Source organism: Etheostoma cragini, chromosome 6 (assembly GCF_013103735.1).
Source record: "Etheostoma cragini isolate CJK2018 chromosome 6, CSU_Ecrag_1.0, whole genome shotgun sequence".
Classification (NCBI taxonomy): domain Eukaryota; kingdom Metazoa; phylum Chordata; class Actinopteri; order Perciformes; family Percidae; genus Etheostoma; species Etheostoma cragini.
In genome coordinates this window covers 27958342-27972436 of record NC_048412.1, presented here as the reverse complement: position 1 = coordinate 27972436, position 14095 = coordinate 27958342, and the positions used below count along the sequence as shown (strand labels likewise).

General features: G+C 39.9%; 2 protein-coding genes and 1 non-coding gene across 3 annotated transcripts in view; all 3 read right to left on the bottom strand.

The window, feature by feature from the left end:
* Positions 1–2482: 2482 nt before the first annotated feature.
* On the bottom strand, positions 2483–7453 carry c6h8orf37 (chromosome 6 C8orf37 homolog). Its single transcript, XM_034873702.1, has 5 exons — positions 7181–7453; positions 5545–5647; positions 4112–4176; positions 3348–3413; positions 2483–2710 (listed from the first exon to the last, which is right to left on the bottom strand). Exons 1-5 carry the CDS (start codon positions 7324–7326, stop codon positions 2611–2613), a joined length of 480 nt encoding a protein of 159 aa, XP_034729593.1. The 5' UTR covers positions 7327–7453; the 3' UTR covers positions 2483–2610.
* Positions 7454–8259: 806 nt separating this feature from the next.
* Positions 8260–8341, bottom strand: trnas-aga. Its single transcript has one exon. It is a non-coding gene; the product is annotated as a tRNA-Ser (tRNA).
* Positions 8342–11792: 3451 nt separating this feature from the next.
* Positions 11793–14095, bottom strand: part of cd83 (CD83 molecule) — a 5648-nt gene continuing 3345 nt past the window's right edge. The window contains exons 4-5 of the mRNA XM_034873686.1: positions 13205–13308; positions 11793–12153 (exon numbers count right to left, since the gene is read on the bottom strand). Coding sequence (XP_034729577.1) covers positions 11992–12153; positions 13205–13308 — 266 coding nt within the window. The 3' untranslated portion in view covers positions 11793–11991. The remainder of the gene's footprint in view (positions 12154–13204; positions 13309–14095) is intronic.

Here is a 14095-nt window from a genome sequence, read left to right as displayed (position 1 = left end):
ACGACTGAAAAAGACACAAAAACACATAAATGCAAAATATTAAGAACTCAATATGTAAATTATAGAGATAGTATACTCGTTAGGACCAATCTGTGACAGATGATGGTCCTTTATCTTAAATATGAGTTCTTCTCTGCAGAGAGAAACCTTAAGTGCTCCGATGATTCCCTTTGGTTTGGATTTGGTTTGTTTTTTGTGTTAAAGGGTGTAAAATAAATTAAAACTGAATACCTCTGCTTGCTTGTTTTTATTCTAGTCACCCTGGTGTGTAGAAGCAGAGTTGTTCCCACGGCGATGACAAAGGAAATTGCTTTTATTTGGTATGTGGGAGAAAAACAACAACGTATTTTCCAATTTGACGTTTTTATAAGTTTGAAACGTTTGAAATGTCTCATCACAAAAGGTCTTTTATCTTATAAATTGGAAATATTTGTGTACAAAAGATCCATATTTCTATCTTATTCTGACATTTGCTTTCCACCTCGCTATTTTGTTGTTGTTGTTGTTTAAAATCCGACTCTTCTAAATGTCTCTCACAGCTCAATACTGCCACCTGGTGAACATACGTAAAATGTCACTTTATTAAATCTCCATTAGTTCTAATAATAACATTTGAAACAATTATTTGATGCATATATGCATATAAATACAATTATTTGATGCATATAAGCATATATATTCAATTATTTGATGCATACAAGCAGATATATACAATTATTTGATGCATATTAGCATATAAATACAATTATTTGATGCATATAAGCATATAAAAACAATTATTTGATGCATACAAGCATATATATACAATTATTTGATGCATATATGCATATAAATACAATTATTTGGTGCATATAAGCATATAAATACAATTATTTGATGCATTTAAGCATATATATTCAATTATTTGATGCATACAAGCATATATATTCAATTATTTGGTCCATATTAGCATATAAATAAAATTATTTGATGCATATAAGCATATAAATACAATTATTTGATGCATATATGCATATAAATACAATTATTTGGTGCATATAAGTATATAAATACAATTATTTGATGCATATAAGCACATATATACAATTATTTGATGCATATAAGCATATATATACAATTATTTGGTGCATATAAGCATATAAATACAATTATTTGATGCATATAAGCATATAAATACAATTATTTGATGCATATAAGCATATAAATACAATTATTGATGCATATATGCATATATACACAATTATTTGACGCATATATACACAATTATTTGATGCATATGTTCATATATACACAATAATTTGATGCATATAAGCATATATACACAATAATTTGATGCATATAAGCATATATACACAATTATTTGATGCATATGTTCATATATACACAATTATTTGATGCATATACTGTGGGTGAGTAAGTTTCCAGTACGTTACATATAGCTCCCTGCACATTTTCGGTATTTTCTGTGTGTGATACAACAGCTCAATCTATCGTGAGGTCTGCGTTGAGCTCCAGACGCAGAGACAGTGGCTCTGCAAAATAGTCTCCGGGAGGAAAGAAAACACCAAATACAACATGAATCGAAGTTAACTGTCGACACAATACAGTAACGTGAGCTGTTTAAATCAGCGGATACACGGTTACACCTCATTATCTCTTACCAGTGGATCTCTGGGTGTACCTCGTCCACAGCAGCCCCCCCAATCAGTCCCCCAACGTCCCAGTTAGAGAGAAGACACCCTGGACACAGTCTTTGTAAATCTTTACAACCATTCCCAGAAAGAACCGAGCAGGCCTGACTTGTTGGACCATCCAAATGTTCTTCAAAACTTGAAATTTTCAGGATTTATCCTGGAAATGTACTTCCATTGACTACTTCTTTCAGTTTCTACCCACAAGCCATCTCTCTGGTGAACAGCTGACTACTGACCCACGGTGTCAGGTCCAGTTCTGGTCAATAACCCGGTAACACGGTCTCTAAACAGCAACTGTTCACTGGTTCCACTTATTATTCCACTTATTTAGTATTATTCATCATTCCCATTCTCACATCTCACTTATTATTTTTAATTATTCATCGTTCTCATTTCCTATTTCAGAACTGCTCATATTGTAATATAATAACATAATACTATTTATCCCAGCATCCTTTGCACAATGCTCCACATTTAAATATTGTTATTGATCACTTCATTGCACTCATGCCTCTATATTATTTCTGTTTAGAGTGTGTATATATTAGTGTGTATATTTTTGTGTGAGTAACTATGCTCCAAAAGAAGAATTCCTCCTATGTGTCCTCATACCTTGGAAATAAAGCTGATTCTGATTCTGATCCTTCAAGGCAAAAAACTGGTTCACAACTGGTGACAAAGAGCGGTAAGCATGGCTTAGTTTTAAGGGGTCACAAGGTTCAAAGGTTGGGAACTTCTGGGATTCTCTGCATGTGCAATAACCAAAAAAAAACTGAAAATGTTCAAATGTAAAATGTATTGACCTGACATAAGGATCCATGTTGGTAGAAAGCAGTGGAAGACGGAGTCTGACTTGTCCCCTCGTAACATGTTCAATGTTTAAATTCCTCGTTGTGAAGTGCGAGCGTCGGCGGACTCACCTGAGGAACAGGTAATCACACGACGCGTCCCACTCACAGTCATCGAACATCAGCACCCAGAAGTCACAGGAAGTACACCTCAACCGGTGGCACGACCTGTCGACACAGTTCTACTGTGAGTGATTATTGTACACAGACTGTGTGTTTTTACAGTTAATATTAGACGGTTTTAGCGTCATGGTTTTCGGTTCTTTGCGGTTCTTATTGCTATTTTTTCATTAAGTCTTTAAAACTCCAGAAATACAGGCCGACTTCAGCATATGATATATAGCTTAATTATCCACAATGTAGGACACGGTATTAAAAAAATTGTTCATATCATCCACAAACTGAATTTGACTCAACTTTTAGCACATTTTGGGACCATGTCTGGTGAAAGCCAGGTGAGATATGGATACAGCAACAGGGAAAGACACTGAGGTCACATACGGGCACGAGGCTGCATTGCGTGTGTGTGCGTCGAACCGTGCGACGCACACACACGCTCTGTTGCTTAGTAACTGACAGCTCGTTTCGGCTGTGCTTTCTAACATGATGTCATTGTGCCGACCGAGCATCGTCAGCCTTTCCAACAGAGCCGCTTCAATACGGGCTGATGTTGGAGGTCCCTCTGCTGTTTATATCTGTTCCGGCGTCGGCCATCTTTCAACGATACCCAGCCCTACGTGTCTTTATAGAACAAAAACAGGCGAAACATGTCAGCCGCTTGCGTTATAAAATCAGTTTTTCACACCTCTTGGACGTGGCTGTTCCTACACCGGTTGAGACAGAGCTCCCGCCAACGAACACAGGACAGCACCTGGAAGCAACACAGACAGCGCAGATGGTCTCAAAGCACAAATAAAATCAGCTCTCACATTTAAGGGAATCTAACAGGCCAACAGAACTGGAACTAGACTAACAGCATTATTAATGCAGAACCTGGGGAACAACCTAGTCCGTAATTTCAGACATGTACACACATATTAAAGAGACAAAAATGTGTCCAAAACAAAGGTTACTGCCAGTTATTTGGGTGGTTAATGCCGTAAAAAGACCAAACATGTCGGCTGAACACATCAACAAGTGTTAAATCAAAGGCAAGTGGATTTAAATTGAATGAAGACACACACAAAGCCACGGCGTCCCCGTGCATATTACAGCTGCACAGACCTTCCAAACGTTTAAATCGCTGCTTGAGACGCACCTGTTTGCTGTATTAACCCTCGTTAACCTGGATTCTGATGTTTTAAAGTGTTGTTGTTTGTCTCCCTGTGATTCACTTAGGTTGGAGTAATTTTTACACTTAGTATGTTATTTATGTATTTGACATCGACCCTGTTCAGCACTTTGGTCAGCTGCTGTTGTTTTTAAATGAGCTATAGAAATAAAACTGACATTGACAACCAAACTTTCCAAATGTCTGAGTGCATTTTTCCCCTCTTGCATATATACCGTGTAATTATTATTTTATTCCCAGCTGTATGTTTTTTAATCAGAATGAAGTCATTCGCTTACTTTCTCCCTCCGGACTGAGACGGCAGCTTCTTCTCGGCTCCTGCTCCTTTAGGAAATGCTTCAGTCTGAGATAAAACAACAGATAACAGACAAAGTAAAATATACATCTTAGGAAGTAGAAAATGTAAATTTAAAAGGTTTCTATTAATTTAAACGTGAACAGATGCATTACCACCACGCCTAATGCAACATTCACGTACATCTAGTCACTGTGCAAACCCAGGTGTCCGTCTCTCGCCTCTAATTTGGTTTTCATAAGACGGCTGAGACTCGGAGACGAGACAGCTGCGTGAGGATGATTGTTTGGAAGGGAAATCATTTCCTCCTGAGTTGTACATATTTGAGATCCCGGCACTTTAGCTGAGTGTTTCCATTATAGCAACAACGAGTGTAAACACAACTTCACGGGACCCTCGGATGAAAACGCTGCATTGGTAGAGTTCACACAAGAAAACTGTTCTGTGTATTTGGAGTAGACATGCCAAATACAACCTTAAAATACTTACTACAGTCCAGCGTTTCTTTTATATCCTTAAGATAACTGTTATATGTGTGTATAAGTGTATTAATATGTATGATGTTAGAAGAGGTTTGTACAATGAGTACATGAATTAGTTTAGTGCTAACACTGTAAGAAGTGTTTTCATTGTTTTTTGAATACTTTAACTTTACTAAAAATGCTTTTGCCTTACATTATGGCTTTTATTTTAGGTAATTATTCCCTTATCAGCACTCACTGATGATATATTTTGTCACAGGTACACTTAAAAACACACACACACACACACACACCCACACACACACACACACAGTCGTGTCTGGCTATCTTTGTGGGGACCAGTCATTGACATAATGCATTCCCTAGCACCTTACCCTAACCTTAACCATCAAACCTAAATGCCTAACCTTAACCCTCACCCTAACCCTAACCTTAACCATCAAACCTAAATGCCTAACCTTAACCCTCACCCTAACCCTAACCTTAACCATCAAACCTAAATGCCTAACCTTAACCCTCACCCTAACCCTAACCATAACCATCAAACCTAAATGCCTAACCTTAACCCTCACCCTAACCCTAACCATAACCATCAAACCTAAATGCCTAACCTTAACCCTCACCCTAACCCTAACCATAACCTAACTCTAACCCTACTCCTAAAACCAAGTCTTATTCCTCAAAAAGCCCTTTAACGTTAAGGGGACCAGCATTTTGTCCCCACAAAGCTGTCAGGTCCCCATAAGTATACTGTATTCACAGTTTTTGGTCCCCACAAATGTAGCTAAACATGGACCACACAGGTGTGTACACACCCTAACCTTTGTCTGAAAAAGACCATTTGCGGTTGACAAATTGTCCATTTGGAGAAAGAGAAAAATCGGGATTGTGATGGTATTATTTCGTTATCTTTTCATATAAAGTACATGTCCACCTTTAGTTGAGGGGAGTCGCTGAAGTCTTCCTCCATTAGTTCTTCCAGAAGCGCGTCGATGTCGTCGGTGACGCTGCTTATCGCCCGGTCAGGTTTTGTGGCACTAAATCAGAGGAAACCAAATTATGAATTTATCATCAATCTATACTTTTGGAAGCACACCTCTATGTTTATGATTCATCAATTTAAACCTTAAATCTAAACACATACTGATATTTTATGAGCTGATTTGAGTATTTTTAGACACAGAATATGAGTCCTGGTAGTTTGGAGAGTGGAGTGTTTAGAGCTTTGTGTAGGGAATTAAATATGAAAATCTGTTCTGGTGTTTAGATTAAATTTTTAGGGGGGTAAGTGACTTCTGGTTGGACTTCTCATAACATTAGTATTTCTAAAATTCTGGCCACAGGATAATAAATACATGAATGACATGGACCTTTCTGTTATTCTGGTTTTGCACATTATATTATACAATGTAAACATTATATTTTACACTGTAAGTAATGCACTCGTTATGTTAAACACATAAAAAAGATAGATATCTATTCCTTCTAAACACAAGCTGACTATTACGGACATCCTGCACATTTACTTTAGCTTGTACCCCGGGCTGTAGTGCTCGAGTCCGGTCTTGGACTCCGGACTCAAGACTGTTTTTCTTGGACTTGGACTTGTCTTGGTCTCGGCCACTGGTCTTGCCAAATATGGCTTTTGGTCTACTCTAGACCAAGTCCAGGTGTCTTAATTGTGTTCATAATAATATTGGAGGGAAAGTGAAACACTGGCCACCTGATAACCAATCACACACTAGATTATCTTGGCACGCCCCTGTATCCGCGTGCCCTGCTAACGTTATTCCCATTCATTTTCATTGATTCACACACACACTCTAACAAACAAAGATGTCTGCCAGTTCTACCATAATCAAATGTAGTTATAGAAATCAGCAGGAATTACTCAGCACTGTGCTTTTAATTCTTTCCTGGACTCCTGGTCCTGGTCCTGGTCCTGACTCGGACTCAAAACTTTTTTGGACACGGTCTTGTCTTCATTCATTCATTCATTCATTTATTCATATTTATCATAACGGAAAGTTAGAAAAAGTAGCATTACATTACAATGTAAAAACGGCCCTGACTCAGTTTAAAAAACTGGTTTTCAGCAGGTTCCTGTTCTGCAGAAACATAAAACCTGGTCCGGCACGTCAGGACAGACATTAAAAAACTAAAACAACAACAACACAGTTACATAAGGACAAAGACATTTATACAAGACATCAGCTGGGCTAGACAAATACGGACAATGCACACAAGGCTTGGACCATATATGAGCAAATTAACTAATGCGTGCAAGTGTAACTCTACTAGTCCTGGTCTTGGACTCGACTAGTCCAGGTCTTGGACTCGACTAGTCCTGGTCTTGGACTCGACTAGTCCTGGTCTTGGACTCGACTAGTCCTGGTCTTGGACTCGACAAAGGTGGTCTTGACTACAGCCCTGCTTGTAGGATAATTAGCTTACGTTTAAGCCCTTCCAGGCCCAGGAGAGACAGAGTCAGACGTTATCAACACAGAGTCACCTCAGTCCTAAACGTTAGCCTATAGCTAACATATGCTAGCCGCATTAGCAATGTTTACCTGTGTTTTCTGTGTCCTTCGTTGTTTTTCCCGCATTTTCCCGCCTCGCGCTGATCCACGCAAGCCGAAGATGTGACAGAAACGTCGCGACAAAACTTTTTTTCAATTTCATCCAGCAGTTCGTCCAGGTCGTCTTCATCATCCATGTTTTTGGCTTTTACCAAGCTAGCACCTAGCTAGCACACAGCCATAGCTATAATACGGCACACAGTGAGCGAGCGGAGCCCGATCAGAGCGTTCGTCGTTGCTAAGCAACAAGGGCACAGAAGGGGAAATGCGAGCGACGCGGCCTTCAAAATAAGAGTCATTAATAAATGAATGTAGCTACAACTTATTAATTCAGATGTTAAGCGACATAATAAATAGCTAAAAGGTAGGAAAAACATAATGGGTATAATAATGCATAAAAGCAATGACATTAACAAGCTACATTCTGGTTTAGTTTTTCGAACTGTGCACAGAAGTATTATTATTGTGAAATTATGAGTTATTAGTGAAAAAATGACCACCAAAGGACACGTTTTTATTTTTTATTTTTTTATTTTTTATTATCATCTTTAAATTTTACAAACATGTTAAACATTTATTGAACCGTTTGGCATCGGGAGAAAGTAAAAAAATAAAAACTTAAAAAAATAGATAAATAGGAAAAAAATCCTTTCTATGCATTAAATATAGAGTATCTTGAGAAAGAAAAGAAAAAAAGGACATAAAAATATAAAAATATACACAAATAAATAAGTTAGAAGAGTGAATTAAAATATAAACATCAAAAACATAAACTACAATACAGAGACAAGATGAAATGGGCTAAGGCTGTGTAATTATAGTTCCTTAAAGTCTTGCAGTAGATCAGCTCTACAGATAGTTTTCTTACTATTAATGATTTGGATAGACTCACAAAAATCTCGAAATTCACGTCTGAAGTGAGTAAAAGCTGGTCTCGCGATATAGCAAATTTTGCTTTATGGATTTGAAATTTCCCCTGTATAATTATTAAACCAAAGGACACGCTGTTGTTAGTGAAATGTGAAGGAAAACAAACGTCTTTTGTTTGAGGAAAAGTAAAAAAAAAATCACGTTGTCGGCAGGATTCGAACCTGCGCGGGGAGACCCCAATGGATTTCTAGTCCATCGCCTTAACCACTCGGCCACGACAACTTGATGACGTTGAATGGAACCAGAACGTTCTTTTATCAGTGACGTATCAACTATGACATAATCCCAACGGTCCTAACCGACGACTCCGGATATGAGTTGTCTCTGAGTTCTATTTTGAACAATATTTTGATACAATGAGAAAATTTGTTTTTTGAAATTCACAGAGTAGTTAGAAAGTTATATAAATAAAATACATTTGTAGATGGAGTCTGTCTTTCCTCGAAAATAAAAATAGCAGTTATTTAAAGGGTCATGAGATAACCCTAGAGTGACCTCTGGAGGACAGCATATACCAAGTTAGGCAACAGTTAGCGTTAGCTAAGCTATCATAAGCTAACGTAACTTTATTGACATTTTTGAGAGTGAAAAAAAGATTTGTCTTATATTATTTATTGAGGAGATATATGCTGAATTATTTAATAGTTGTGAGTATTGAAAACTCACAACTGTGATTGTGTGTGTGTGACTGTGTGTGTGTGTGTGTGTGACTGCGTATGTTTGTGTGTGACTGTGTGTGTGTGTGTGTGTGTGTGACTGCGTTTGTGTGTGACTGTGTGTGTGTGTCTGTGTGTGTGTGTGTGTGTGTGACTGCGTATGTTTGTGTGTGACTGTGTGTGTGTGTGTGTATGTGAGACTGTGTGTGTGACTGTGTGTATGTGTGTGTGTGTTTGTGTGTGACTGTGTGTTTGTGTCGGTGTGTGACTGTGTGTGTGTGACTGTGTGTCGGTGTGTGACTGTGTGTGTGTGACCGTGTGTTTGTGTGTGACTGCGCTTGTTTGTGTGTGTGAGACTGTGTGTGTGTGTGTGTGACTGCGTGTGTGTGTGTGTGTGACCGTGTGACTTTGTGTGTGTGTGTGTTTGTGACTGTGTGTGTGTGTGACTGTGTGTGTGTGACTGCGTGTGTTTGTGTGTGTGACTGCGCGCGTGTGTGTGTGTGACTGCGCGTGTTTGTGTGTGTGACCGTGTGACTGTGTGTGTGTGTGTGTTTGTGACTGTGTTTGTGTGTGTATGTGACTGTTTGTATTTGTGTATGACGTTGTGTGTGCGTGTGTTTGTGCGAGCATGTGTGTGTGTGTGTGTGTGTGTGTGTGTGTGAGTTGTTAACCACAGACTAGAAGACAGACTGTTTTTTACAGGGTTATAACGACTCAGCTTCACTACCAGTGAACACACCTGATTACCTTTTATACAGGAAGTGTTCTGAAGAAGTCCCGCTGCCTTTAAACGATGATTAAGTGTCAGCAAAGTGTAGCAATGGGGGCGGAAAAAATACAAAATACACACCGGAGCAAAGGAAACAGAGCGTGGTGTGTGTGTGTGTGTGTGTGTGTGGGTAGATATCAACTTCCCCCAAAAAGGCAAGTGAAACTGACATTAACACTGTGGGCGATGGGGGTTTCCCATCAAGTGTGTGTATCCTGTGCGTGTGTTGTGTTTTAAATAAAAACCTTTACGAGTGGCATTGAGATAAAAAAACACAACTGGAAGAAAACAACAACAACACATTTCAATGAATTTTCCAACGTTCTTTTAATAATAAATGCTTGAATGAATGAATGAATGAATTATGGACAAAAAGCATCAATTCAAAAAAAGTAATGCTAGTTACATTTTAAAGTGCAGTTTTAACTAAACAACAACTGACCATGTAGACACAAACACACACACACACACACACACACATAAAACATGGTTCCTCTTATCTCTTCATCTGTTTTTTTTTTATCTTTCAGATGAGTAAAAGAAATCCAAAAACAAAACATGTCGTCACAAATTCCAGCTCCATTATGTGAAAGGAGAAGTGATCCGTTAAAAAAATAAAAGCGCAGACATGCTGACTGTTGGGTTTTCCCCAGTGTGTCAAAATAAAGGTCAGATGAAATAAATAGCAGACATAGGAGGCGTATAAAGATGTCATCGATATCAGTTCTTCTTTTGAAAGGCGAGCTTCTCGCTGCGTTCACAAACAGCTGTAGTTTCCATGATTTAAAAATAAAGATATAGAAACTATAGAAAAGACTATATTTATAACACAACTTCCTGTTTGTAGAATAGAAATGAACAGAACTCAGTAGAAGAAATAAGCTTCTGTACCGGCTCCTATTATCCAGAGAGGGGGCTTTAGCTTCTTCATCTGTCCTTCTCTTCTTCCTCAGTCCCACCTGACTGTAACCCCCCCCCCCCCCCCACCCTCAGTCGGCCATTTTATTTAAAAAGTCTCGGATCTTGACGAGAATACTAAATAAAGCGAGCGTCCGTCCAGATCGAGGGGCCCAAAGAGCTCCGGACGTTTGAAAGAAAGAAGTAAAACATTCTCTACAGTCTCTAACACATGGAAAGTTGAATTTATGAACAACAGAAGATAAACAAACTCTTTGTGCGGATAGGAGAAGAACACAATGTGCAATGTGACCCGATCTCACGGAGGACATTACACCGAATAAGGGCGATAGGTGGGAGATCGAAGTTGTACCTTATGCCTACGTTGGAACTATATTTTATATTATATAATATTTTAGCTGGTGCATATTAAGAGTGCAACCCTCAAAATGTGAAGAAGCACACCTAAACCAGAAGATTATCCGCTTGTACACACACTCTGGAAAGTGTTGCGTTCAGGGACACTTAGCTTAGCATTAGCATTTTCTACAATAAAAGCAAAACAAACGGAAACAGGAAACAGATAAACAACAAGCAGAGGGTCAGGAGGAGCCGGGGATTCGAACCCCCAACCTGCCATATAGGGGTAGCTTTGGCTCAGGTGGTAGAGCGGTCGGCTAGCTGGAAGCTAGCCCTTTGTCAAAGTGTCCTCGGGCGGGACCCTGAACCCCGAGTTGCCCCCCCCACTCTGTGCATTGGTGTGTAACTGTGTGTGAGTGTGTGTCTGACGCCTTGTGGAAGCTGAATGGTTCCTGTACTGTGTAAAAGCACTTCGATTAGATGTTAAGACTCCAAAAGCGCTATTATAAACGCTGGTCTTCTACATAAACCTGGTCCACGTCCCGAGTCCCGGCAGCCCGGATCCCGTCTGGCCTCTCCGGGGAGGAAGATCCGGACTCTGTGCATCAGTGTGTGAATGCGTGTGAATGGTGAATGGTTCCTGTACTGTAAAAAAAGCACTTTGAGTAGTTGTAAAGACTAAAAAAGCTCTATTATAAATGTTGTCCTTCTACATAAACCTGGTCCACGTCCCGAGCCCCAGCAGCTGGACTCTCCGGGGAGGAAGAGCCCGCTCTGGGTCCACATTTATTTTAGCTTCTGAAGAGTTGGTCCTTGTCCTCAGCTGGATGTTTTTTAAAAATCAGTTGGGGAATCATTTAATTATTTAATTTAAAGTTGTCCAATATTGCAGACTTCTTTGCAGGTGCTTCTTGGAGCATTCATCCTGGAGCGCTCCACTCACACGCCGCAGGTGGATTTGTAGGTTAATAGGTGGATTTTTTAATTTTATATGAAGATTTTTTTAAATAAATGTTACAAATTCTTACGTTAAATTACCAAAGGCCCTAACTGAGGACAAGGGATAGATGTGGTAACGTAAAGATGTTGATTCCTACGCTAAAAAGAAGCTATTTCTGTGTGTGTGTGTGGGGGGGGGGGGGTGGTCTTCCCAGTCGTTCTTCTGCAGTTTTCCAGAACAATCGTGGTCTTCAGACGCAGACGTGCTTCATCGTGGGTGCCTTGGACACCTTAGGACCGAGGGTGTAGATCAGCTTTAAGTCCTCTTTGTCCAGCGGTTTGAGCGGCGCGTTCAACACGACTTCTTTTATTGTTCTCTTGTTTCTTTCTTTGATCACGTTCTTCAAACTGCCCTGTGGTGGAGACACGGAGACAACACGATAAGAGAAGAAGTGGAACAGCGTGGCTTTGTGTTGTGAAGTTAACCCTCATGTTGTCCTCATGTTATCCTCATGTTGTCCCCATGTTGTCCTCATGTTGTCCCCATGTTATTTTCATGTTATTTTCATGTTATTCTCATGTTGCCCTCATGTTGCCCTCATGTTGTCCTCATGTTGTCCCCATGTTGTCCTCATTTTGTCCCCATGTTGCCCCCATGTTGTCCTCATGTTGTCCTCATGTTGTCCTCATGTTATTTTCATGTTGTCCCCATGTTGCCCTCATGTTGTCTTCATGTTGCCCTCATGTTGTCCCCATGTTGCCCTCATTTTGTCCCCATGTTGTCCCCATGTTGCCCTCATGTTGCCCTCATGTTGTCCCCATGTTGCCCTCATGTTGTCCTCATGTTGCCCTCATGTTGTCCTCATGTTGTCCCCATGTTGTCCCCATGTTGCCCTCATGTTGCCCTTATGTTGTCCTCATGTTGCCCTCATGTAGCCCTCATGTTGTCCCCATGTTGTCCCCATGTTGTCCTCATGTTGTCCTCAAAGTTGACATATTCCAGTCTGTGATTATCATCAACATCCATTCCTTTAATTTTAGTCTCAATAATTCCTAATTTCTGCTTTTATAACTCAAACATTAGGTATAATTTCCTATAAATGAGGTTTATTGATCATAAATTCAAAAAACTACTGTAAAACTAAAGTTAATAAGTTAGTGTTACGTAGTGTTAAACGTCTAAGAAGATACAAACATTGAAAGAAAAGCGTCAAAAGTGTTTAAAAAAAGAGACAAAAATGTAAGAAAAAGTTAAAAACTTTGTTAAAAAGCATCAACAAAAGTGTTGATTTTGGATTTTAACAGAAAGACAACACGAGGGTTTAGAACAACAAACTGATCATTAAGTGAATCCATGTAAACTGGGTTGTTAGAGACGCTTTAAATGCTGTTGTGAAAAGGTTCCCAGGCATTAGTGTGTGTGTGTGTGTGTGTGTGTGTGTGTGTGTAGACTCCATGACTTACGTAGCTTATGAGGTATATCACCAGTGCGAGCATCAGCACCAGCGTGGCGGAAACCACCAGGAACGTGTCCGTCATCAGGTTTTCCGTTGGACGATCGCCGCAATCTGAAAATAACACCAGACGTTTAAGTTTCTCAAGGTCAAACCTGCACGACCTTCGGTTCGTGTCCATTTTAAAGTCCTCGGCATCGGACGGGTTAACCCTCGTGTTGTCCTCGGGTCAGGATGTTTCTATCAGATGGGTTTCTTTGAACCAAAATACCCCAAAATAACTTGGATGCATGGATGTGTGTTTTACGGAACCCATATAATGAGTGACTAAACGTTGACACAAACCCGTCCGTGCTTCACTCAACATGCTTTGATCTTAACTTTTAGTCAAAATAATTCATAATGTCTGCTTTTATAACTCAAAAATTAGGTATAATGTCATATTAATTAGACGTATTGACCATGAGTTAAAAAAAGAAAAGAAACCGTGAAAACATTTCAAGAAGTGTCAAAAACATTAAAAAAAAAAAGCCAAACACGCTGGAAAAAGCATCAAAAATTAAAATTCCCTTTTGACCTTGAGGGACAACAAGATCCTGGTTGACCGGAGGACAACACAAGGGTTAAGCACATTTAGTCTCGCAAGACCCGCAGAAACCTTGAGGACCAGTTGAGACCAGCAGCCTAAAAACCAAATCAGCCTCCTCCCAGCTGGACATCCCTCCACCTAGTCCTGGGTCTTCCCCGAGGCCTCCTCCCAGCAGGACGTCCCTCCACCTAGTCCCGGGTCTTCCCCGAGGCCTCCTCCCAGCAGGACGTCCCTCCACCTAGTCCCGGGTCTTCCCCGAGGCCTCCTCCCAGCTGGACGTCCCTCCACCTAGTCCTGAGTCTTCCCTCGGGG

Excerpts from the sequence above, each read along its gene's own strand:
- c6h8orf37 (XM_034873702.1), bottom strand. The coding sequence starts at position 7,326 with ATGGATGATGAAGACGACCTGGACGAACTGCTGGATGAAATTGAAAAA. Across the intron at positions 4,177-5,544 it reads GCGACTCCCCTCAACTAAAG|ACTGAAGCATTTCCTAAAGG; the intron begins GTGGACATGTAC and ends GTTTTATCTCAG. Across the intron at positions 2,711-3,347 it reads GGAACAGCCACGTCCAAGAG|GTCGTGCCACCGGTTGAGGT; the intron begins GTGTGAAAAACT and ends CTGTGTCGACAG.